The 24,810-nt window shown below is 41.4% G+C and overlaps 1 protein-coding gene across 1 annotated transcript; it reads right to left on the bottom strand.

The window, feature by feature from the left end:
- Positions 1 to 345: 345 nt before the first annotated feature.
- LOC110494314 (limb region 1 homolog-like protein) lies at positions 346 to 19,867 on the bottom strand. The gene is made up of 16 exons (XM_021569271.3): positions 19,301 to 19,867; positions 13,572 to 13,656; positions 7,785 to 7,818; positions 7,473 to 7,612; positions 6,739 to 6,842; positions 5,986 to 6,109; positions 5,700 to 5,768; positions 5,527 to 5,591; positions 4,704 to 4,776; positions 4,458 to 4,541; positions 3,062 to 3,138; positions 2,896 to 2,973; positions 2,471 to 2,635; positions 2,310 to 2,376; positions 2,012 to 2,173; positions 346 to 1,906 (listed from the first exon to the last, which is right to left on the bottom strand). The coding sequence occupies exons 1-16, from the start codon at positions 19,364 to 19,366 to the stop codon at positions 1,821 to 1,823; spliced, it is 1,479 nt and encodes a 492-aa protein (XP_021424946.1). The 5' UTR covers positions 19,367 to 19,867; the 3' UTR covers positions 346 to 1,820.
- Positions 19,868 to 24,810: the final 4,943 nt, after the last annotated feature.

Raw genomic sequence — 24,810 nt, 5'->3', positions numbered from 1 at the left:
GGTGGACCCTGTTATGATTTGGAAAGTGATCACTTCAAAATGTCTGTTAGACCACTTTAGGCAGCTATGAAATGTTTATGTTAGGTTGAGTGCACTTACGCCATCTTTGTGTAGATCCAGCAATGACGAAATTGAAGAAGGTAAAAATGATGAGACTTATCTTTACCATACCATGTGGTACTAAGACACATAACAGATGGTGTGGGACATGGATTTGTCTCGACATAAAGATTAGCCAATTTGAGGCTCTAAAAACATCAGGCAATCTTCCAGATTGGAGTGAAACTGGGATTCCAAATCAATACATTTTCTTAGTATGCTATGCAAAAAATAGCAACGATGGTATAAGAAATAGACTGAAAATATTTATTTCAGTAAAGAGTCCTTACAAAAACTATTTTCATATACTTTTAACCAGAGTTCAAATGTATAGCTAGCTAACAATCATACATCATAGTAAAGCATACAGTTTTACAAGACATAGACAATTTAACATGTAGTAGCCTACTGTTCTGGCATTTTAATGACAATACATTTGGACGATTCAGGAGATGTTTTTACCCCTGTGAGACAAACACATGAACATTCACTTGATGTCAAAATAAATCTATTGACACAAACTCATAATTAAAAAACAAAAACGTGATTTTAAAAAAATGAAAGGAACTTGAGATATTGGAGAAAAATCTCCATGCATTAATGCAACATTGCACAAAAAAATGAATGTACACTGACGGACACAAACACAGGCACTCTTTTACTCAAACACGGGCACATAAACACACACACACACACACACTGTAAACACATCACAGTTTAACTTGGTCTTAACTTCCAGGCCATTGTTTCCGGTCTCTACCTTAAATTTCCTTTAGCGCCATGGTGCTAAGCATTGTATGTTGCTGTTCTCGTCACAAAAGGCAGCTGTCCAACTTTTCAGTCCAACAATAAACTGTCCCTATTACACAAGGTTGTGATACAAATGTGTAAATGAGAATGATATACTAAAAATGAGTATAGTAGAATTGTCCATATGCATAGAAGTAGAGTTACTGTACCCGTCACTTACTTTCATTACTGTTAACCGATTTACTGTTATTCTTTGACACCATGCAGACACATTCTTCTTTCCAAAACATTCCATTAAAGGACAACAGAAAGAAGTGATATGATGTTCACAAGATGACACAGCAGAATAAATCATTTGAATAATAAATAAGGTCATAAGTGCTAGAGAGGAAAAGCCAGATCTAAAGAAGTACATAGCGCTGAAGTTCTTGTGGAGTTCCTTCCAGTCAAAGAGTCAGGGATCCAGATGCTTTGAGATTGGCAGACATTTCAGCAGAAGTCACTTTGGATGTCTATGAAGTGTTCATATATTGGGAATGACCTTGGGACTCGAAGATGACCATCTCCATACTCTACGCATAGAAACCTAAATTCTTGCTCCCTTTCTATTCATTTTGTTTTCTTCACCATTGTCTCCCTCTTCTTTTTTATTTTATTTCTCACTTACTCCGTTATAGACCTGACAGAAAAGGAGACAAATTGCATTGGTCCCCTTTGGCGCAGTACCTGTACCTATTCTCTGTATGTATGATCATGTCTGAGGTCCAAGTCCATTCCTGATCAGACGATATGTTTCATCTAACCAGGTTTCCTCCTCCTCTCATATCAGTGGTGACAGGATCACCAGTCGTCCATCAGCAAACAGGTCAATCTCTCTCTTTCAATGAGAGTTTACATCAGCTCAATATTTGGGGACACTGATTTTTGGTAAACTCACTTTGGTTAGCCATGGTCATTGGCTTGTTCAAGTGTCACTGAATCTTTGAGAGTCCATTAGCCAATAGGAGCCTGAGTGGGATGGTGGAGCGGGACACAGTCGACGGCAGTTTATGCAGCCCTGTGACGAGATAGAGGACCAGATTAGGGAATCAGCCAATCACAACGTGTGTGAGCATGTGTACATGCATGCAGGGTTGTGTATCTGTGTGTGACCCCAACATACCGAATGCTCTGATGAGTTCCCTCTGTACAGTCCATGTGAGAGTGTTGATCAGACAGGCAGAGGTCAGCCCGGCAAACAGTATGTTATACAGGAAGACGATGTGGAAGTTTCCCAGCCAGTTAAACCGACCAAAGTCTCCCAGCAGATCAAACCGGGTGATCCCTGAATCATCAAGGCCAAAGGACCAAACCATTCAATGATTAATGTTTAGAAAAAGCATATATTTGTTGGTATTTTATATGTATGTCAGTCTGTCATACAAGAGCACCTGACACCAAATCCTCCTCTGCACACTTACCCAAAGTCCTAGAAAATACAGGCAGAGCTGAGCTGAGAACCAATAGAGAAACACAGTTCCCAATAATCTGAGAAAAGAGAGGAAGAAAGTTGGGTTATTATGAGAATGCCCCACAGAAGAGAGAGTGAGCAGTGTGTGTGTGCCAGTGTGTATGTGTGTACCTGTGTCAGTGTGGTGTCCTGTGCGCGGGGGCGTAGTCCAGTGAACAGTGGGGAGCTGTAGAAACCCACTACTGAGGAGATCATGAGATACAGGATGAGGATCACCTGCACTGCAGCCCCTAACGAACCAAACATGGAGAATGAGGCAGCGCCCAGGAGAGGGTCCTTCAAGAGGAGAGAGAAAGAAATGTAATACTATTTACATCCTGTGATAATACAATTAAAATGTCAATAGTACACACATTATATAAACTCTGTTTAATTATATAAACTCTGTTTCATAGTGTATACAGGACTACTATGCTATAGTGTCCCTTAAAAAGTTACAAGGCAAGAACTAGTAGCAACAACATATCTTTGTTTGAATTAAATTAGATATTTGCTGAATTATTAGTTATTGCTTGTAAAGGAAAGCATCCCCTCACCTCCATCCCTCGAGGCATAGCTGTATCGTCAAACAGCAACTCCACCACATGGTAACACACAATGAGCACACACACCACCTGGGAAAGAGAACAAACACTCACATGAAAATACACACAACATTTTGAATGAGGAGGCGAGATGAGTGGTGAGTCTGCCTCTCCTCACCGTTACAGCCAGCAGCAACAGCATGGCCAATGGGTATCCTAGGTTGCGCTGCCATGGTGACGCTCTCTTCCGTATCTCTGAAGGCAAAAACAGAAATCCAGAGTTAGTGTCTGAGAATCCCAGTCTTTTTATCGTTTGGAGTTTTTCCTGACCAGGTGACAAACTCCAGGCCCTAATTATAGCCAGTTTTCCTGGCCAGGTCACGTAGCGTAGGACATGTTCTGTGTTTCTAGGAAAGTCAATGACTTCTTACTAGAGGTCGACCGATTAATCGGAATGGCCGATTAATTAGGGCCGATTTCAAGTTTTCATAACAATCGGTACATTTTAACATAATCACTAGTTAACTACACATGGTTGATGGTATTACTAGTTTAACTAGCTTGTCCTGCTAATATAATCAATGCGGTGCCTGAAATTGTGTCACTTCTCTTGCATTCAGTGTAAGCAGAATCAGGGTTTTTGCAGCAGTTTGGGTTGCCTGACTCGTTGCGAACTGTGTGAAGACCATTTCTTCCTAACAAAGACCATAATTCATTTGCCAGAATTTTACATAATTATGACATAACATTGAAGGTTGTGCAATGTAGCAGCAATATTTAGACTTAGGGTTGCCACCTGTTCAATAAAATACGGAACGGTTCCGTATTTCACTGAAAGAATAAACGTTTTGTTTTCAAAATTATAGTTTCCGGATATGACCATATTAATGACCTAAGGCTCATATTTCTCTGTGTTATTATATTAAGTCTATGATTTGATAGAGCAGTCTGACTGAGCGGTGGTAGGCAGCAACAGGCTCGTAAGCATTTATTCAAACCGAACTTTCCTCCGTTTGCCAGCAACTTTTCGCTATGCTTGAAGCACAGCGCTGTTTATGACTTCAAGCCCATCAACACCCGCGATTAGGCTGGCAATACTACGGCGCCTATAAGAACATCCAATAGTCAAAGGTCTGTGAAATACAAATGTTATAGAGAGAAATTGTCCCATAATAACTACAACCTAAAACTTCTTAACTGGGAATATTGAAGACTCATGTTAAAGGGAACCACGAGCTTTCATATGTTAGGAGCAAGGAACTTAAACGTTAGCTTTCTTACATAGCACATATTGCACTTTTACTTTCTTCTCCAACACTGGGTTTTTGCATTATTTAAACCAAATTGAACATGTTTCATTATTTATTTGCGACTAAATAGATTTTATTTATGTATTATATTAAGTTAAAATAAAAGTGTTTCAGTATTCAGTATTGTTGTAATTGTCATTATTACAAATATATATAAAACAAATATTTAAAAAACGTCCGATTAATGGGTATCTGCTTTTTTTGGTCCTCCAATAACCGGTATCGGAATTGAAAAATCATAGTCGGTCGACCTCTAGTTCTTACCCAGAGCAATCCGCCGGGCCTGAATGTTGAGGAACCGGTTCCTCAGAACCTCTGCATTCACATTAATCCATAACGAGGTCCCACCTACATAGGAAAGAAAGAGTTGTAATTTTGTGATAAGCTTCCATTCATTCCCTTTAAAGAGAAATAGCATCACTTTAATTATGCATGAAAGGGACAAATGATGGCATAAAATTGGCATATGTTATATCATGGATATACAGTACGTTATGTCATGAGACTTACTAGTGAGGTTCCTGGATAGAGAGGCCTCTTCAAACTCAGCACAACTCATTGTCTCATCAAGGTCCTCCAGCAACTGATGATGGAAGACATTGACTCAGACCAGCACACACATACAGTACATACCAACACCACACACATACAATGGGGTACACCTATACACAAAGCTATATACAGCTCTGGAAAGAATTGAACTGCAAAATTAGCAGTTTCTTTTACCAAAACTTGCTTCCTTCTACTCTGACAATGTTCCCCAACTCAGAGGATTGGTTTTTCCAGCAGGACAATGCTCCATACCACACAGCCAGGTAAATTAAGGTGTGGATGTAGGACCACCAGATCAAGACCCTGTCATGACCAGCCCAATCCCCAGACCTGAACCCCGTTGAAAACCTCTGGAATATGATTAAGACTGGTGGAGAGCATGCCAAGACGCATGAAATCTGTGATTGAAAATCAGGGTTATTCCATCAAATATTCATTTCTGAACTCTTCCTAAGTTAAAACATTAGTATCGTGTTGTTTAAAAATGAATATGAACTTGTTTTCTTTGCGTTATTCGAGGTCTGACAACACTGCATCGTTTTTGTTATTTTGACCAGTTGTCATTTTCTGCAAATAAATGCTCTAAATGACAATATTTTTATTTGGAATTAGGGAGAAATGTTGTAAGTAGTTTATAGAAGAAAACAAAACAAAATCATTTTACCCAAACACATACCTATAAATAGTAAAACCAGAGGAAGTGATCATTTTGCAGTGGTCTCTTAATCTTTTCCAGAGCTGTACAGACAGCACATAAACTAAAGGACAAAAACACACTCACCCTGGGTTTGACCAGTAGCCTTCCTGTGACGCTGAACATGCGTGATAGTCCTAGAGGAGTGCATACTGTGGGAGACACAGGGGATGCAATCATATAATATAGAAATACACTGTCATCCTCATATTTATGAAATGCCCCCGGCCCGGCGCTGGGTAAACATGTACTGTACTTACACAACAGCAGCAGGACTCCGAACAAGGATATGCAGGAGTACAGATAAGGCAGGTAATACTCCCACAGATCTGAGAGACAAATGATTTAACACATTACAGATACATTTAGGAATTAAACTTACATTTCACATTTGCAGTTAACAACGGCAACATACTAAATATGAGAAGAGGTGGCAGGTAAAAGATAAAAAGCACATAAAACAGTTTTAAGGATGTGAAAGTGAGAGAAAAGGGGGAGAGATCGAGAGAGAGAGAGAGGGGAGGACAAGAAGAGGAGTTGTTTTACCATAAAGACTTTGTCTGGCCATGTTGTCATCAAGGATGGCTGATGCCACCCACACCATCCCCAACACGAGCAGGGTCAGGAGGAATAGGACTACTGCTGTCTCATACAGACGGGCCATCACACCCTGTGTACAGAGGGTATACAAACGTTATACCACATGCTGTATTCACTGAGTGTACAAAAACACTAGGAACACCTAATATTGAGTTGGACCCCCTTTTCCCTAAAAACAGCCTCAATTCGTCGGGGCATGGACTCTACAAGGTGTCGAAAGCGTTCCACAGGGATCCTGGCCCATGTTGATTCCAATGTTTCCCCACAGTTGTGTTAAGTTGGCTGAATGTCCTTTGAGTGGTGGACCATTCTTCATACACACAGCAAACTGTTGAGTGTGAAAAACCCAGCAGCGTTGCAGTTCTTGACACACTGAAACCGGTGCAACTGGCACCTACTGCCTATCCATGTGTCAATTGACTCGAGGTTTAAAAATCCTTCTTGAATCTGTCTCCTCCCCTTCATCTACACTGATTGAACTGGATTTAACAATATCAATAAGGGATTTTAGCTTTCACCTGGATTCACCTGGTCAGTCTGTGTCATGGAAAGAGCACAGTGTACATATACATGATGCTCTTTCATTAGCCTGGTCCAAGTCTGTTTGTGCTTCAGCCAACTCATCATGTCATCACAACACTCAGTGGATTTGGCTCGAGCACATCAGCTACCAGTCTACTCTGTCACTGAAGCAGGTACCTTTTTGGATCCAGCGAAGCCCTCAGACTCAGTGAAGAAGTAGGCAAAGGGCAGGAGGAAGACCAGGGATAGGTTGGAGAAGAGGAAGACTATATTCCACAGTCCTGCATTGAGAGATGGAGACAGACAGTGTTACAGACAGTGTTACAGACAGTGTTACAGACAGTGTTACAGACAGTGAGAGGTCACTCTCTACATGCTATACACTCTTAGAGCCTTTTTTTTCTTCTATCTAGAATCTAAAAGGCTGTCCCCATAGGAGAACCCTTTGAAGAAACTGTTTTTGTTCTAACTAGAGCCCTTTCCACATAGGGTCCTACATGGAACCCAAAAGGGTTCTACCTGGAACCAAAAAGGGTTCTCCTATGGGGACAGCCAAAGAACCCTTATGGAACCTATTGTTCTAAGAGTGAGGTCTCTAGTGGAGTTTCATAAACGTTTGTTTTAAAAGTTCAAGGCTCTGAGGAGCTCGTATCTGTAGTCTTATCACCACTGAGTAAAGGTAATAGCTACACCCGTAGCAACCTGTGGTGGACTGCAAAATCTCTGAACAAATGAAATGGGAAAGCAAATATGTGAAGCATATGCACTGAACCAACTACCTGCTGAGAAGATCTTTCATTAGCACATGACTTTAAACTGTCATTCATCCTTCGCACAAACAAAATGTCTGTATGCATTAGGTGTGTCAGGTGTGTGTGTGTGTTAATGTAGCTGCTTGTGTGTGTGTTTACCGTGTATAAGGGATCCGTTAAGCCACTGCATGTAGTAGCTCTGTGGGAAGGAGAGCAGGACCTCGTTGGACAAGATGGAGAGTGGTAGGAGTAGAACAGCGCCCACAGAGACAGAGAGAGTGAACGTACAGAGCCACAGCCTAGAGAAAGACAGAGAGAAAAATAGATTTTTTACCAAAGAAGCAGCAGTCCCATATGATACATAGAAATATCAAATATTTAGGTAGGTTCAGTATATTGGTTTTCTGACATTCTGTGGCAGAATAGATATGATTGGTGGTAATAAAGCCTCTATTGTTCAAAGTTACTCACGCAATTTTGTTGACTGTTGCATCTTCACTGTTATCTACAATATAAAGAACACAATGCAATTGTTAGTATGGCTTACAGCAGAGGAAAACGTGTGTGGGGTTGAGGGGATAGACAGGCTGGGCAAGAAGCTGAGAACCTGATCAAAGACAAGACCTCCTTCCCCTAAATTCTTGAAGGGCGACAAGCACACATTGCTCAATTCTCACCAGTGGTGTAGTGGAGGGTATACGCAGGTATACCTTTTTAGGCCCAGCAATGGACACAGGGCAGTAGGCCTACGCGTGACTGATCCAAAATGCTCACCGCACTTGCAGGCGGTTTCATGGACAGAGATGTAAAGATTTGTTAGAAAGAGGGGGGCTTTAAAGATGCAACAACTATCATGGGTTGCTAATAAGATTAGGATAATGCCTTTGGCTGCTAGACAATGAAAGAACTTTGAAAGAAAACCAATAGAACAGGAAAAGTCTTCATAAGAATAATTGCCTCCACATGTATATGGTGGGATTTTGGCCATAGGCTATTTTGAAGCAAGGTATGACACGCCTCATAATATGAAGCAGAATGTCCAGGTTTCAAACAAATTAAGGAACAGGAAAATATAGTGATGCGAAAGACAGGCATAACTGTCTTCTAGTAGATGGAAAGCCTTTCCCAAAAACCTGCTCTATTAAATGTTAACTAGCTACAAAGTAGCACATGCCTACCTGTCAGAATGATATCATGATGATTATTTTAATCAAGCAATCTAGTGCCATTTCTTATGCAAACTCCATCTCATGTGCTACAGAAACACTGCTTATAAAACAATAGTGCTAGGTGCCAGCACACTTGAATTAAAGGTCAACTACTCTAAAAAAACGAAATTTCTTAGATTTTTCCCAGACCTCAAGTGGTTTAAGTAAGCATTGTTAGACTTAGAACATACTTTTTTATATAGAAAATCAACAAAATTGTGTGACTTTGAGAACGAATACCTGATTCTTTTTTTTAGGGGGGGGGGGGGGGGGGGGGGGATCTGAAACCAGTGAATTACTGACTCGGTTGATCCGTTTCAATAGTAGGCCTACTATTAGCCTACTGCACAGTACAGCTTGGGTTGGTCTGACTGTGGGATTCATCATTTCAAAGAGTATGTCACTGTTTCTCATAGAAGTTTTCACACGGTGTGTTTCCTTCAGGCCGTTTGGAAAAATGTTGGCAAAATACCCACTTCTCCAGGCACCACTACACCACTGATTCTAACAAACACCTGCAGGCTAAAACTGTTCTTGGAGTAACAATTATAAACGACAAACATGTTTGCACATGTGTGGAAGAGTGTGTGTGATCAAGCAAAACAAATTATTGTGTAGGCCTACGTACAGTGTGTGTCTGTGTGTATGGCTGTGTGTGTGTATGGCTGTGTGTGTGTGTATGGCTGTGTGTGTGTGTGTGTGTGTGTATGGCTGTGTGTGTGTTTATGCTGCAGGCTACAAACCAGGAACCGGTAATAATAAGTTCTTTCTGAAAGCAGGAAATTAAATTGCCCAAAAGCAAAACGCTAATCTTTATCAAAGTACAGTAATACATTGTTTGAAGATCTCTGGGCCCCATATGTGTATGGCCCTGATCTGTGACTGATCATGGAATTGATCAGATTGGCCAGCTATTTCCAACAACTGAACAAATCAGTGCACAAATTAGTACGCATGTGCAAGTGTTGGTAAAGGGGTGGGGGTGGTATTGAACAATTTGCTAACCCGACCCCTTACGATTAAGAATTTTGTCATAAAAACGGAATTATCATATTTGGCACAGGCTTCGAAGTTGAGGCTTATTCCGTACCCGATTGTTTTGTACCAGCAAATTAAGACTGGATAGACAACCTAAGTACAGAGTCCTTTGTTGGTTCTCCGTTTCTCCCTTACTTCTCTCTCTCTCTCTCTCTGGCGTCCTACATGGTTTACACACTACACAAGAGACATTACTAGAATGGAACCATAGCCAGAAACATCTGGTTTGTGAAAACCCCCAGTCCACACACCCATATTGGCGGTCCAAGGTGTGCCGCAAACCGTATATTCCTGACTAGGTAGGCGCTGGTTCTGTGTGTGTGTGTGTGTGTGTGTGTGTGTGTGTCCAAGTGTGTTGTGTGGGGGTTGTTGTGCACTGTGTATGCCCTACGGAGCGTATTATTATCCCAGGGGAACATTCCTTGCGCCCCTCGCCCAGTCTAACAGGACAGAGGATCCGGGAGACCAAGGGAGGTTGCATAACAGGCTCTGGCTGTAATTTGTACCAGAGTGTATTTTGGAAAGCATCCTGTCCACCATACCAACGCTTGGTGTAAATTCCTGATGGAAACATGCACTCACAAGTGAGGTGGGGGCGGCTGCAGTGAAAAACACCCTAGCTCATGCCTGCACACATAAATTAGTTATGGCTCCTTCATAGTAAACAACAACTTGTTTATATAGACATACAAAATCTATACACAGCAGTGTGAAGTATTTTGTTACATTACAGCCTTATTCTAAAATGGATTAAATACATTTTAAAATCCTCTGCAATCTACACACAATACCCCATAATGGCAAAACAAAAACAAGTTAGACATTTTTGCAAATGTATTAAATATAAAAAACAGAAAGAGCTTATTTACATACAGTGGGGCAAAAAAAGTATTTAGTCAGCCACCAATTGTGCAAGTTCTCTCACTTAAAAAGATGAGAGAGGCCTGTAATTTTCATCATAGGTACACTTCAACTATGACAGACAAAATGAGAAAAAAAATCCAGAAAATCACATTGTAGGATTTTTAATGAATTTATTAGCAAATTATGGTGGAAAATAAGTATTTGGTCACCTACAAACAAGCAAGATTTCTGGCTCTCACAGACCTGTAACTTCTTTAAGAGGCTCCTCTGTCCTACACTCATTACCTGTATTAATGGCACCTGTTTGAACTTGTTATCAGTATAAAAGACACCTGTCCACAACCTCAAACAGTCACACTCCAAACTCCACTATGGCCAAGACCAAAGAGCTGTCAAAGGACACCAGAAACAAAATTGTAGACCTGCACCAGACTGGGAAGACTGTGGGAGCAATTATTAGAAAATGGGAGACATACAAGACCACTGATAATCTCCCTCGATCTGGGGCTCCACGCAAGATCTCACCCCGTGGGGTCAAAATGATCACAAGAACAGTGAGCAAAAATCCCAGAACCACATGGGGGGACCTAGTGAATGACCTGCAAGAGCTGGGACCAAAGTAACAAAGCCTACCATCAGTAACACACTACGCCGCCAGGGATTCAAATCCTGCAGTGCTAGACGTGTCCCCCTGCTTAAGCCAGTACATGTCCAGGCCCAATCTGAAGTTTGCTAGAGAGCATTTGGATGATCCAGAAGTAGATTGGGAGAATTTCATATGGTCAGATGAAACCAAAATATAACTTTTTGGTTAAAACTCAACTCGTAGTGTTTGGAGGACAAAGAATGCTGAGTTGCATCCAAAGAACACCATACCTACTGTGAAGCATGGGGGTGGAAACATCATGCTTTGGGGCTGTTTTTCTGCAAAGGGACCAGGACGACTGATCCGTGTAAAGGAAAGAATGAATGGGGCCATGTATCGTGAGATTTTGAGTGAAAACCTCCTTCCATCAGCAAGGGCATTGAAGATGAAACGTGGCTGGGTCTTTCAGCATGACAATGATCCCAAACACACCGCCCGGGCAACGAAGAAGTAAGAAGCATTTCAAGGTCCTGGAGTGGCCTAGACAGTCTCCAGATCTCAACCCCATAGAAAATCTTTGGAGGGAGTTGAAAGTCCGTGTTGCCCAGCAACAGCCCCAAAACATCACTGCTCTAGAGGAGATCTGCATGGAGGAATGGGCCAAAATACCAGCAACAGTGTGTGAAAACCTTGTGAAGACTTACAGAAAACATTTGACCTCTGTCATTGCCAACAAAGGGTATATAACAAAGTATTGAGAAACTTTTGTTATTGACCAAATACTTATTTTCCACCATAATTTGCAGATAAATTCATTAAAAATCCTACAATGTGATTTTCTGTTTTTTTTTCTCATTTTGTCTGTCATAGTTGAAGTGTACCTATGATGAAAATTACAGGCCTCTCTCATCTTTTAAAGTGGGAGAACTTGCACAATTGGTGGCTGACTAAATACTTTTTTGCCCCACTGTAGGTATTCAGACCCTTTGCTTTGAGACTCGAAGTTGAGCTCAGGTGTATCCTGTTTCCATTGATCATCCTTGAGTCCACCAGTGGTAAACTCAATAGATTGGACATAATTTGGAAAGGCACACACCTGTCTATATAAGGTCCCACAGTTGACAGTGCATGTCGGAGCAAAAACCAAGCCATGAGGTTGAAGGAAGTGTCCGTAGAGCGCTGAGACAGGACAGACACAGATCTGGGGAAGGGGACGAAAATATTTCTGCAGCGTTGAAGGTCCCCAAGAACACAGTGGCCTCCATCAATCTGAAATGGATGAAGTTTGGAACCACCAAGACTCTTCTTAAAGCTGGCCGCCTAGTCAAACTGAGCAATCGGGGGAGAATGGCCTTGGTCAGGGAGGTGACCGAGAACCCGATGGTCACTCTGAGTTCTAGAGTTTCTCTGTGGAGATGGGAAGGACAACCAGAAGGACAACCCTCTCTGCAGCGCTCCACCAATCAGGCCTTTATCTTAGAGTGGCCAGACGGAAGCCACTCCTCAGTAAAAGGCACATGACAGCCAGCTTGGAGTTTGCCAAACGTTACCTAAAGACTCTCAGACCATGAGAAACAAGATTCTCTGGTCTGATAAAACCAAGATTGAACTTTTTGGCCTAAATACCAAGCATCACGTCTGGAGGAAACCTGGCACCATCCCTATGGTGAAGCATGGTGGTGGCAGCATCATGCTGCTGTGAGGTTGTTTTTCCGCGACAGGGACTGGAAGACTAGTCAGGATTGAGGGAAAGATGAACAGAGCAAAGTAAAGAGAGATCCTTGATGAAAAACTACTCCAGAGCGCTCAGGACCTCAGACTGGGGCAACGGTTCCCCTTCCAACAGGACAACGACCCTAAGCACACAGCCAAGACAACGCAGAAGTGGCTTCGAGACAAGTCTCTCAATGTCCTTGAGTGGCCGAGCCAGAGCCCGGACTTTAACCAGAACAAACATTTCTGGAGAGACCTGAAAATAACTGTGCAGCAAAGCTCCCTATACAACCTGACAGAGCTTGAGAGGATCTGCAGAGAAGAATGGGAGAAACTCCCCAAATACAAGTGTACCAAGCTTGTAGCGTCATACTCATTAAGACTCACTGGCAAAGGTGCTTCAAAAAAATATTGAGTAAAGGGTCTGAATAATTATATAAATATAATATTTGTGTTGTATTTTTCATAAATTAGCAAAAATGTCTGAAAACCTGTTTCTGCTGTGTCATTATGGGGTATTGTGTCTAGATTGAAGTGGGAAAAAACTATGTAATCCATTTAAGAATAAGGATGTAAAGTAACAAAATGTGAAAAAAGTCAAGGGGTCTGAATACTTTCCGAAGGCACTGTATACATATATACGGCCGTCCTGGCTGTAATACAACACCTACTTGTACAGGACCAAAGGAGGACATTGGGAGGCATACAGAACTATCAAGAGTCCAATCAATTACTTTTAGACTTAAATCAGTAGTGTTGAGCTGCAGAAACCCAGCAGACCTTGCAGTCCACTGTGACCTGGCCTCCACTCCACTTCACTGACCTTTGACCTCTCAGATTCACACATACCTATGGTAAACTCAGCATTCCTCTTGTAGTGGGTGATGACCAGATAGGAGACAATGTAGAGACATATGAAAAGCAGGACACAGATCTGTGGAGATAAAAACACTGAGATCAACATTTAGGATCAGACTTCCTATGATTAATCCATGCTAATTGTGGGAATAAGTCAACAATCTTTTATTATTCGGTTATTGTAGCAACGGGTCATCAAAATTGATTAAAGTTTTAAAAACAATTCTAATAAATGCAAAATGGTAAAAATGTGTAGAATTGCACGAAATGATGGTTCTCTCTGCTGTCAAGAGGGAGGCCCGCTAAAAATGTTTTGCTCGCAATGTGGGGGAGGGGGTATGGATGTGGGTACGCAGACCCGCAAGCAACTGCGCCCCCCCATATGAGTTCAGATTTTGTTGTGGCCCCCAACCCCATCCAAGTTGGCCATCCCTAGTCTAGGCCTCCCTGCACTCATTAATTCATGTTGTCAAATTCTGTTGAATAATTCAACAAGAGTGTCAATAGCAGGATACGCTCAGATTAGAAATCAACATCCTTGGATTTAGATTACACCTATCTATACATGCTTTACATTGTTTGCGAAATCAGACATAATATCACTAGAATCCAACTGTTCATTTTCAGGAGATGCTTTCATTTCAGCGCATCTAATTGGTTAACATTTCAACTGTATCAAATTATTACATTTTTTCAATTCCACAAAAGAAAATGTACACCAATCAAAATAAAGTTATCTTTCCTCTCTTATGATGCAAGTGTCGAGATGATGTGTTAAATCCCCAACAAAACTTTTGTGTTCTTATAGATGCAATGGAAAGACAATGTATTCCATTGAGTCCATTTAGGCCAATACTGGGTTGTGTTTGACAGGTCATTACAAATATATCCGCGGTCGTAACATGCGCGTTGCTAGTTGTTTGTTTTCTCGTCTCTATTTGCATTTATAAAGCAAGAATTCACTGTATGGAGAAAATCCACACAACGCTGCTGTCGACCCCGAGTGTTGCTGTATAACAGAGGTGAGCAGGTTCGCACAGGGCAAACAAACACCAGACAAAGTCTTCAAGTCCTCTCGGTCACACTAATGCAGATCATTTACAGGCAGGCTTTTCAACCTCCAGCTGGTTCATCAAGACATCACCCCAATGATCTTAGAGATGACTGAGCCCAGGAACACACAGGAGAGTCAATCATCTCCCTCTCGGTTACCTGCACTGTGTTTATTTCTGCTATGGTTGCCCGATTAACACCATGCATGCCCTCTGTCAAAGCTAGGCGTCTTTAAACTTTCAAAGAGAAAACAAGGATAAGACTGAACATGCACATTCTAGGGAGTGGAAAGTCAATTTTCTCATCCACGTCAAACTGTATATCTTGCTGTTTGTTTGAAGACTTCTGAACAAAAGCCAATAGACGCATGCTATGAACCCGTTTAGCCACATAACTCAGAATAGAGTGATTTATTGTTGCATGTTTGGCGAGATGAATGCAGATCATCACTTGTGGTTCTACCTTCAAAACAATAGTTTACCCTCAAGCCTGCATTTCAGGAGGCACATCCTAATGTATGTGAATCAATCACTGATCAGTAGAATCAAGTTGAACTCTGCATTCTCTCCCTTTACAACAAAATTAAGTTCTCGTTTATTATCGGAAAATGGAAGATCCCCAGGTTAGTGATACTGTATTGTCTGTAGGTAGCCTAACTGTATTACAGATGCTGAATTACATAATTGGAGTGGATTTCTAGTTACCAAATGAAGGTTTTGGCAATCTGTGACTGTGATTGAGCACCTGGTTTTATAAACAGGGTCATTGGGGTTAGTTATGTAGTAGATAGATGAGGGGGTCAGATGATCAGGATTACCAGATTAAGCAACGAGAGAGTGGAGAGGAGACCGGCTGGGATTACAAAAAAAGCCAACAACATAACAAACTAAATACTCACATACTCACATCCCCTATAAAACAGAAATGACCAGACATTTTCTAAAATGGAGGACACTACACTTCCAATTTAGGGAACTAGGAATGGCAGCAGTTCTGTGCCAGAATCAAAGCAACATATCCCCACCCTGGTCTGAATAAAGATGACGCAAGAGAGAGAAAAACATAATATCATAAATATGACATAAGGAGATATCTGCGGGATCAGAGGTAGCTAAGTAAATGTTCTGTTCCAGAATATTCCGGTGGTCTAATAAAATACTCCAATATAACATGTTGTGAAGGTAAATAAAAACAGAGCTACATCCTATAACTGTAAATGTTAGCAATGTGAGCACTCCTATCTGAATGTGATCCTTGTTACAGGGAGATAATCTGTGTCTGTGATGATGCCCCTAATGTATACTTGGACATGATGTGCCTGCTGACTTGTATAATCATGTACATTTGATAAGCTTGACCCACACATGGCAGCCACCACAGACTTACCTAGTGAGTGGATGAACGACAAGGCAGAATTGGATACCCCACCTCATAGCCTACCCAGTGACACCAACATCCAATGAACTAGGGCAGAGCTCAGTAGTTGTGACAGATCATGTTTAGCATTAAGAACTACCATACCTCACACATCCAATATACTCTTAGTTTCTAAACTATTCTCACCTAATGTTTGTCTCTTTATTAAGTGTGGATTGACGTCATATCCTTGCCAGTCTTTTTTGGAGAGTTGAGTTGCAGGCTAAGCTGTATACAAGTAAAAGCTTTGTTAGAGCAATGTACTACAATATAAATACGCAACTGCAGAAAATGCCTAATAACAACTAATTTCCCATTCCCAAACTGAAAGACGATGCTACAGATTGACATGGTGCTCCAAATAGCCAACTGAGACATTCAGATGCTTAAAGTACATTATGTGTGACTTGCTCTGTAATCAAGCAAGCCATCTAAAACCAGTCCTTGGCCAGTACTAAGATACAGGCTGAAGAATAATAAACTGGGCTGGACTGAAACAACCTGGGCATTCAGACAGCTCAAAGAGAATGGAGCCCATGCTGGGCAGTTTGAGGATTTTGGGAGACAGGGGTTTTAAATCCACAGACCACAAAGCTGAACTTTGGGCCTCTTTACACTACAATACTTTGACGATGGATACTAGTTCCAGGAAAGATTATATTGTAGTGTAAAAAGACAGATCTAGATTCAAATCTGCCTTTTAGAGATGTCTCCCACACTACCTCTGGGTATTATAGTGTAAAGACAATGGCTTTCCCACACCACCTGTCCCTGCAAGAATTACCTTAATATCAGTAGACAGCATTCTTGCTCTGTTAGCTAAATTGAAAATGAAAAGGATTATAAATTATCCACACATTTGTGAATCGTTTCATTAATCAAATGTGCAACATTATGTAGAATATAGTTTAGATGAGAAGCTCCTGTAGAGTTTGATTTGCTATCCTTAGGCCGTCATTGCAAATACGAATTTGTTCTTAACTTACTTGCCTAGTTAAATAAAATACATTTGAAAACATAATAGCTGCACTCACACATGAAGCTGGAATGTGGCTTTGGCCACACCACATCCAAGACTAAAGTAAGGTGTAAACAGAAAAGTTGCACATCTGATGTTGAAGAGAGCTAGATCTTACTACACACATTTTACTGATGTAAATCCACCTTTTGATAGAGAGATGTGGGAGAGAGGGCAAACATAGCATTGTGACATGGGCTAACCAGCTTATACCCAACAGCCCCAACAGCTAATGCCCAGCTTGCTAATGCCCCAAACAAAAGCCCCACTGTATCAGAGCAAACTGCCAATAAATGACAGACAGAGAATACGGAGCACCATTGAGGGTTCACAGCATATACATGCAGCATATACTGTATATAGATGCACATTAAGTTGAGCCTCCAATCCCAACAAACACAGCCATCATGTTCGGTCACAGCAAGACTGTCCTTTGTGAAGGACAAAACACCACAGGCCTGTTATATTTTTTATCCTCCTGAAGGGACAGATAGACAGAGCCCCACTGAGGGCACCTTCACCTGCTCTAGTCCAGAGGACAACAGTGTTCCTTCCCTGTCTTAGCTCTGACGCACACCTCCTATCTGTCTGTCTGTCCCCACCTGTCTGTCTGTCATTCTGTCTGGTATTTCTCTTTATTTCTGACTTTCACATCAGAATATTTCCTCCCTCTCTCAGTCGGTCTCTATCCTCCTCTCTGCAGTTGTGTAAACACTTTCAGGTTAGGCTAAGCTGCCAGCCCACTAGACAAACTCAAGTCCTGTGTGCTGAAGGATTTATCCAGTATTTCCTATTAGTCAGTGAGCTGGACACTGGTGTCGTAAAGACAGAACAAAAGATAACGGTCTCAGGCATGTTGTTAAAAGTTTGGATATAAAGGTAAAACATCATATCATACAAATATTTTGCTTGTTAGTGCTTTACACAACAAGTATTTGCTGAATATTTCTGTGAGAAAAGGCACACCTCTGTGATGAAAGGTTGTGCTACTAATGCATGGCTCTGTCATTGAGACCATGTTGTGTCCATTCAGCCCTACTGGAAAATAGAAGTGGAGGAATGGTATTATTGATAACTATGCATGCCACGGTACCTGTTAAGACTGAACAGCCTTTCGAAGGGCAGATGTAGGTCATGAAAAATTTAACTAGCACTACCACTACTTGATTAAAAGGCTGCACACTCTCTCCAGCCTAAGGCACGTAGGACACACGTGCATGTGGATAGAAACACAATTGCCCACATAAACACAAAGATAAACGCTATTAGCAGCCTATAATGCACTCACAGGAATGGGCGTTAGAAAATAGAGAGAGAGTCTGGAATGACTTAATGTCCTCTGTATCAGTGAGTCAGACAGGCAGAAGAGAGACAGAGATCTACTGTGCTAAGCAGGGTCATAGGTCACTTCCCTGTGCTGCTGTGGTGATAGAGCCATCCTGCCAGGATTACATGAGCACATACAGCACAACATTTAATGCGTTTCAAATGTAACAAATACTGGTCCAATTACATTTTACACTACATAAAAATGGCAACAGGTTTGACATCCCATAACATAATGTGATTTGAGCACATACCTGTGCAGCAATAACCAATCTTTACCACAAATACCCAGGTACTCATTGTGACTCGGTTTTTAGAGCTGAATATTAGGTTCAATTAAAGTTAGGCTATATTGTACACTTCATTGATGCTGAGATGTTGATGCTTCAACATCTGGATCTACCAGTACACAGACAATGGTGTTAATAATTATAGTAAATGTAATTTATATAATCAAGAATGCAATAACTATCCTGCATCAGGCCTACTTGGTGAACTATCTAATTATTGTCTGAGGTTTGTTGTTACATTGTAGACAGGTGTAAGATTAAAGTGCATGCTGCTGCACAATATTCTTAAGTAGTCTACAGTAGGGGCATATTTTGGGGTTGAATAGCAGCAACATGATCTCACATTTCTCTTTATCAAAAACACAGGAGGGACGCTGAAGGTATACAGTAGTAATGGTAGGGCAAAAGGGTAATTGAGAAATATGATACAGATACACAAATTCTAACAGCAAGTTCCTGGAATAGCCTACAGCCAGACATATTCAGCAAATTGTAAATGTTATGAGATACAATTGCATTTGCAGCTGGCTGATGATCACGGCAGTGCAGCGAGAGCACTCCAATCAACAGGCAAGCTCTCAATTTCACCGCAGTCGACGAGAACAGACTGTACTTACTATGGTCTCTCTGACTCGGTCGTGGAAAAGCTGTTCCCGGACCGACACGTCTTCTGGAGCTTCCATGCTCCGACAACCATATCGCGGATTGTTCGCCCTTTATGTGGCTCAAATGTACATGTTTTCTGGTCCTTGTTGCTGCCTCATCAGACCAGAACCGCAGCGCAGCTTGTCCTCGTTCCTAGGCTGCCTCATGCAAATGAGTCGTGTCGCTGCCTCTCTGCTCTTGTGAACAGATTGTCCCTCTGCGCCACAATGGGCGTGCAGTTGTCGCGGTGCGGTGTCCAAAAATGATCTGCTACCAATGACTGTATATCGTATACCCACATGAAAAAATACTGCAGTTTACTATAGAGGTCTACAGTACTTACAATAGAATGCTATAGAATACTATACTACACACTGTAGTATCCCTCTATCATGTGTAGTACTTACTATAATGGTGTATTATACTGTAGAATCCTATAGTAAATTATAAAGTATTATCTGCAAAAAAAAAACACTGTAGTAAATACTACAGTAATGTCCGCAAAAACACAACACTTTTTTAACTAGAGTAAAAACTACAGTATTTTATTTGCATGTACCCTGCCCATTCCCCTCCCCCATATCGCAAATTTGTGCCAGCCATAAGTGAAAAAGTTACATACCAAGTATATAGCATATATTGTGTTCCCTGCATGTTACAGAACTGAACTGTCCGTTTAGGCCTACTTAATTTTTATTATTTTCACCTTTATTTAACCAGGTAGGCTAGTTGAGAACAAGTTCTCATTTACAACTGTGACCTGGCCAAGATAAAGCAAAGCAGTGTGTAAAAAACGGCGTGAGGAGGTAAGGCAATAAATAGGCCATAGTAGTGAAGTAATTACCATTTAGCAAATTAACACTGGAGTGATAGATGTGCAGATGATGATGTGCAAGTAGAAATACTGGTTTGCAAAAGAGCAGAAAAGTAAATAAAAACAATATGGGGATGAGGTAGGTAGATTGGATGGGCTATTTACAGATGAGCTATGTACAGCTGCAGCGATCGGTTAGCTGCTCAGATGGCTGATGTTTAAAGTTAGTAAGGGAATATAAGTCTCCAGCTTCAGCGATTTATGCAATTTGTTCCAGTCATTGGCAGCAGAGAACTGGAAGGAAAGGCGACCTAATAGGTGTTGTCTTTGTGATGACCATTGAGATATACCTGCTGGTGTTGTTATTGTGACCAGTGAGCTGAGATAAGGCGGAGCTTTACCTAGCAAAGACTTTTATAGATGACCTGGAGCCAGTGGGTCTGGCGACGAATATGTAGCAAGGGCCAGCCGACTAGAGCATACAGGTCGCAGTGGTGGTAGAGGTCTGTAATTTTTATTATAGGTACACTTCAACTGTGAGAGACGGAATCTAAAAACAAAAATCCAGAAAATCACATTGTATGACTTTTAAGTAATTAATTTGCATTTTATTGCATGACATAAGTATTTGATACATCATTTAGTTTTACTAGCGTTTAAGAGCAGTTGGAGGCCACGGAAAGAGTGTTGTATGGCATTGAAGCTCGTTTGGATGTTTGTTAACAGTGTCCAAAGAAGGGCCAGATGTATACAGAATGGTGTCGTCTGCGTAGAGGTGGATCAGGGATTCACCCGCAGCAAGAGCGACTTCGTTGAGATGTACAGAGAAAAGATTCGGCCTGAGAATTGAAGCCTGTGGTACCCCCATAGACACTGCGAGAGGTCCAGGCAACAGGCCCTCCAATTTGATACACTGAACTCTGCCTGAAATGTAGTTGGTGAACCAGGCGATGCAGTCATTTGAGAAACCAAGGCTGATGAGTCTGCCGATAAGAATACGGTGATTGACAGAGTCGAAAGCCTTGGCCAGGTCGATAAAGATGGCTGCACAGTACAATCTTTTATCGATGGCGGTTATGATATCGTTTAGTACCTTGAGTGTGGCTGAGGTGCACCCGTGACCAGCTCGGAAACCGGATTGCACAGCGGAGAAGGTACGGTGGGATTCGAAATGCTCAGTGATCTGTTAATTAACTTGGCTTTCGAAGACTTAAGAAATGCAGGGCGGATATAGGTCTATAACAGGTTGGGTCTAGAGTGTCACCTCCTTTGAAGAGGGGGATGACCGCGGCAGCTTTCCAATCTTTAGGGATCTCGGACGATACGAAAGAGAGGTTGAACAGATTAGTAATAGGGGTTGCAACAATGGCGGCGGATAATTTTTAGAAAGAGAGGGTCCAGATTGTCTAGCCTGTCGTCGGAAGGAGTGGACCAAAGCGCAGCGTGAAAAGTGTTCAAAATTTTTTTATTTATCAAAAAACACTCGAACAAAGTAACAAAACGAAAGCGTACAATTATGTCAGGCAACAGAGACTAAACAGAAAATAACTACCCACAAAACACAGGTGGGAAAAGGCTACTTAAGTATGATTCCCAATCAGAGACAACGATAGACAGCTACCTCTGATTGGGAACCACACTCAGCCAAAAATAAAGAAATAGGAAACATAGAATGCCCACCCTAATCACACCCTGACCTAACCAAATAGAGAAATAAAACGTCTCTCTAAGGTCTGGGCGTGACAAAGCCCAGCTGATTTGTAGAATGCCCACCCTAATCACACCCTGACCTAACCAAATAGAGAAATAAAACGTCTCTCTAAGGTCTGGGCGTGACAAAGCCCAGCTGATTTGTACGGGTCCAGGTTTTGCAGCTCTTTCAGAACATCTGCTATCTGGATTTGGGTGAAGGAGAAGCTGGGGAGGCTTGGGCAAGTAGCTGCAGGGGGTGCAGAGCTGTTGGCTGGGGTGGTGTAGCCAGGAGGAAAGCATGGCCAGCCGTAGAAAAATGCTTCTTGAAATTATCTATTATCGTGGATTTATCGGTGATGACAGTGTTACCTAGCAGTGCAGTGGGCAGCTGGGAGGAGGTGCTCTTGTTCTCCATGGAGTTTACAGTGTCCCAAAACTTTTTGGAGTTAGAGCTACAGGATGCAAATTTCTGTACTCACTGGTTATGGAAAATGTGTTATTTTTGTAATTCTCCAGTAGGTTTCCTGAAGGAGAAAGCCTCCACTTCTTTGTAAAAAATAACAAGAGTCATGTCTGCAAAAACGCTATAGTAATACTACATTATAAACTGGGTGGTTGGAGTCCTGAATGCTGATTGGCTGACAGCCGTGGTATATCAGACCATATATCACGTGTATGACAAAACATTTATTTTTACTGCTCTAATTGCGTTGCGTCGTGCCTAAGAACCGCCCTTAGCAGTGATATATTGGCCATATACCACACCCCCTCGTGCCTTATTGCTTAAGTATACTACAGTCAGCAAAAACACTACATTAATTACCATAGTATATACTATCAGTCAAATTTGTATTTATAAAGTCATTTTTACATCAGCAGTTGTCACAAAGTGTGTATGCAGAACCCATCCTAAAACCCCAAAGAGCAAGCAATGTAGATGAAGAAGCACGGTTTTCTTTTACTACAGTATTTATACTATAGTTAACTGTAAATGGTACTGTAAATGGTAAGAGTATACTACACTAAATAAATACTATAGTGAAAACAACAGTACAGTCTGTAAAATCTATTTTTTGCAAACCATGTAAAAATAAAAATAAATTATTGAGTTAATCAAGCGGCACACAAACATGGTCTCATTTTTGCTTTCTTGAGTAAGGCAGCTCCAAAATGCAGGTGTTTCAGACTAGCTCAGTGCTTTCTGTGGTGGTGGGGCAGCCAACGGAAAATACGGCGTGTAGGGGTTGGGAATGTTTTCTAGTTGCGGCGTGATTTTCTCAGTGTTCTGTCACTCACGGGGACACTACGTCACCGCAAAATCTACAGGTAGAGCTAGAAAATTCAAGCCCCTTGGGTACTGCCATAGAGTTACATTAGAAGTGCCCATCCAAGAAGGCTCAAGGTCATTGACCACTTCAGTGAGTTCAAGACAACTGGGAACTCTGAAAAAAAACTAGCTCCCACTGGAAAAATACGGTCATCCAACTCAGAATTCCAAGTCGGGAACTCAGGCCTCTATCTTGAACTCTGACCTGAAGATCACTGACATCATCATGATTCAACCTTGTTTTTTTCATAGTTCCCAGTTGTCTTGAAACCACCATAAATACAGAGAATACTAGACTTTTATGACAAAATTTGCCCACAAGGATCGCCGCACCACCTTCCTGTTCAAGTGAGCACAGCACAATAAGGTGAGTCCAAAAATGTATTGTATGCTGCTGCATAAATTATGTAATATGCCTGGGAGATATGTATATTGTAGCTAAGAAATTAATACCAAGTGTATGTTGTGTAGTAAGCTGTTAGTAGCCCATGTACCTCACTCTAATAATTTGGTCCCTTTCCCCCTCATAGCTTAGCCTACTGTTGTGACTTGGTGGTGCACATGTAGACTATAGATAGCCTGTTTTAAAGAAATGGCATCATTGAATAATGTAAGAGCTTTCATTGTCTGCTTATATGCCCCCTTTATTTATCCTCAGGTTCTGACTTGGTGTACAGAGAGAAAACTGTAAGAACGGCCCATGTTCTGAATTCTGTTGCTGAACATTTTAAAAGTACTGAACAGATAGTTAGTTATATTGACTACGTCTGTCCAAGCTCGCTCATTAATGTCTTAATTGAAATTGCGGATTGCCTCTTATCTGCTCGTAGTCCCCTTATGCCATTGTTTGTACATAGTAATTGTCAGTAGAAACCACATTTGTATTAAGCAAGTCAGCCATGTCCGCTATGTTTTTGTAAAAGGCACTAAATGAGGCTGAAAGCTGTTTCGCTGCCAGACAAGGCTCCGCTGATAGCCAGGTGTAGCAGTGGTAAAGATTCACTCCAAGGTGCTGAGAAGAAAGCTCTGCTGTTGGGACAGCTTTATATAGGCCCCAACAGTTTGTGGGCACTGTTGTCACCATCATAGGGCAATTAATGTATTGTGTAGTGTTGTGTTGTGTAGTAGCTTTGCTAGCATGCATCTAAAAAATAGTTTTCCCCACCAAAATTGACATGCTAAAGTCGTCACTGTTTATAACATAGTATACTGAAGTATTTTTTAATGTGGGTATATACTGGCTGGTACAGAATCAGTTTGGGGTGTAGCTTATGATTGACATTTCAGTTTTTGTTTGAAATTGTTTCTTTGATGAAGACTATTCAAGCAACCTTCACATGATGAACAACCCGATAGTTTTCCTAATATCTTACCAGATAAACTCAGCAAAAAAAGAAACATCGCTTTATCAGGACCCTGTCTTTCAAAGATAATTCATAAAAATCCAAATAACTTCACAGATCTTCATTGTAAAGGGGTTAAACACTGTTTCACATGCTTGTTCAATGAACCATAAATAATTAATGAACATGCACCTGTGGAACGGTCGTTAAGACGCTTACAGATGGTAGGCAATTAAGGTCACAGTTATGAAAACGTAGGACACTAAAGAGGCCTTTCTACTGACTCTGAAAAACACCAAAAGAAAG

Source organism: Oncorhynchus mykiss, chromosome 17 (genome assembly GCF_057628025.1).
Source record: "Oncorhynchus mykiss isolate SJ-2025 chromosome 17, ASM5762802v1, whole genome shotgun sequence".
Taxonomy (NCBI): domain Eukaryota; kingdom Metazoa; phylum Chordata; class Actinopteri; order Salmoniformes; family Salmonidae; genus Oncorhynchus; species Oncorhynchus mykiss.
Note: the sequence above shows the minus strand (reverse complement) of the source record. Positions and strands in the feature narration are given on the sequence as shown.

What these genes read in the sequence shown, in the direction of transcription:
- LOC110494314 (XM_021569271.3), bottom strand. Translation starts at nt 19,366, where the DNA reads ATGGAAGCTCCAGAAGACGTGTCGGTCCGGGAACAGCTTTTCCACGAC. An exon ending in ACCGAGTCAGAGAGACCATA is followed by an intron (nt 13,657 to 19,300) that starts GTAAGTACAGTC and finishes TTATCTCCACAG; the next exon opens with ATCTGTGTCCTGCTTTTCAT. An exon ending in GGCTACTGGTCAAACCCAGG is followed by an intron (nt 4,777 to 5,526) that starts GTGAGTGTGTTT and finishes TTCCATCATCAG; the next exon opens with TTGCTGGAGGACCTTGATGA.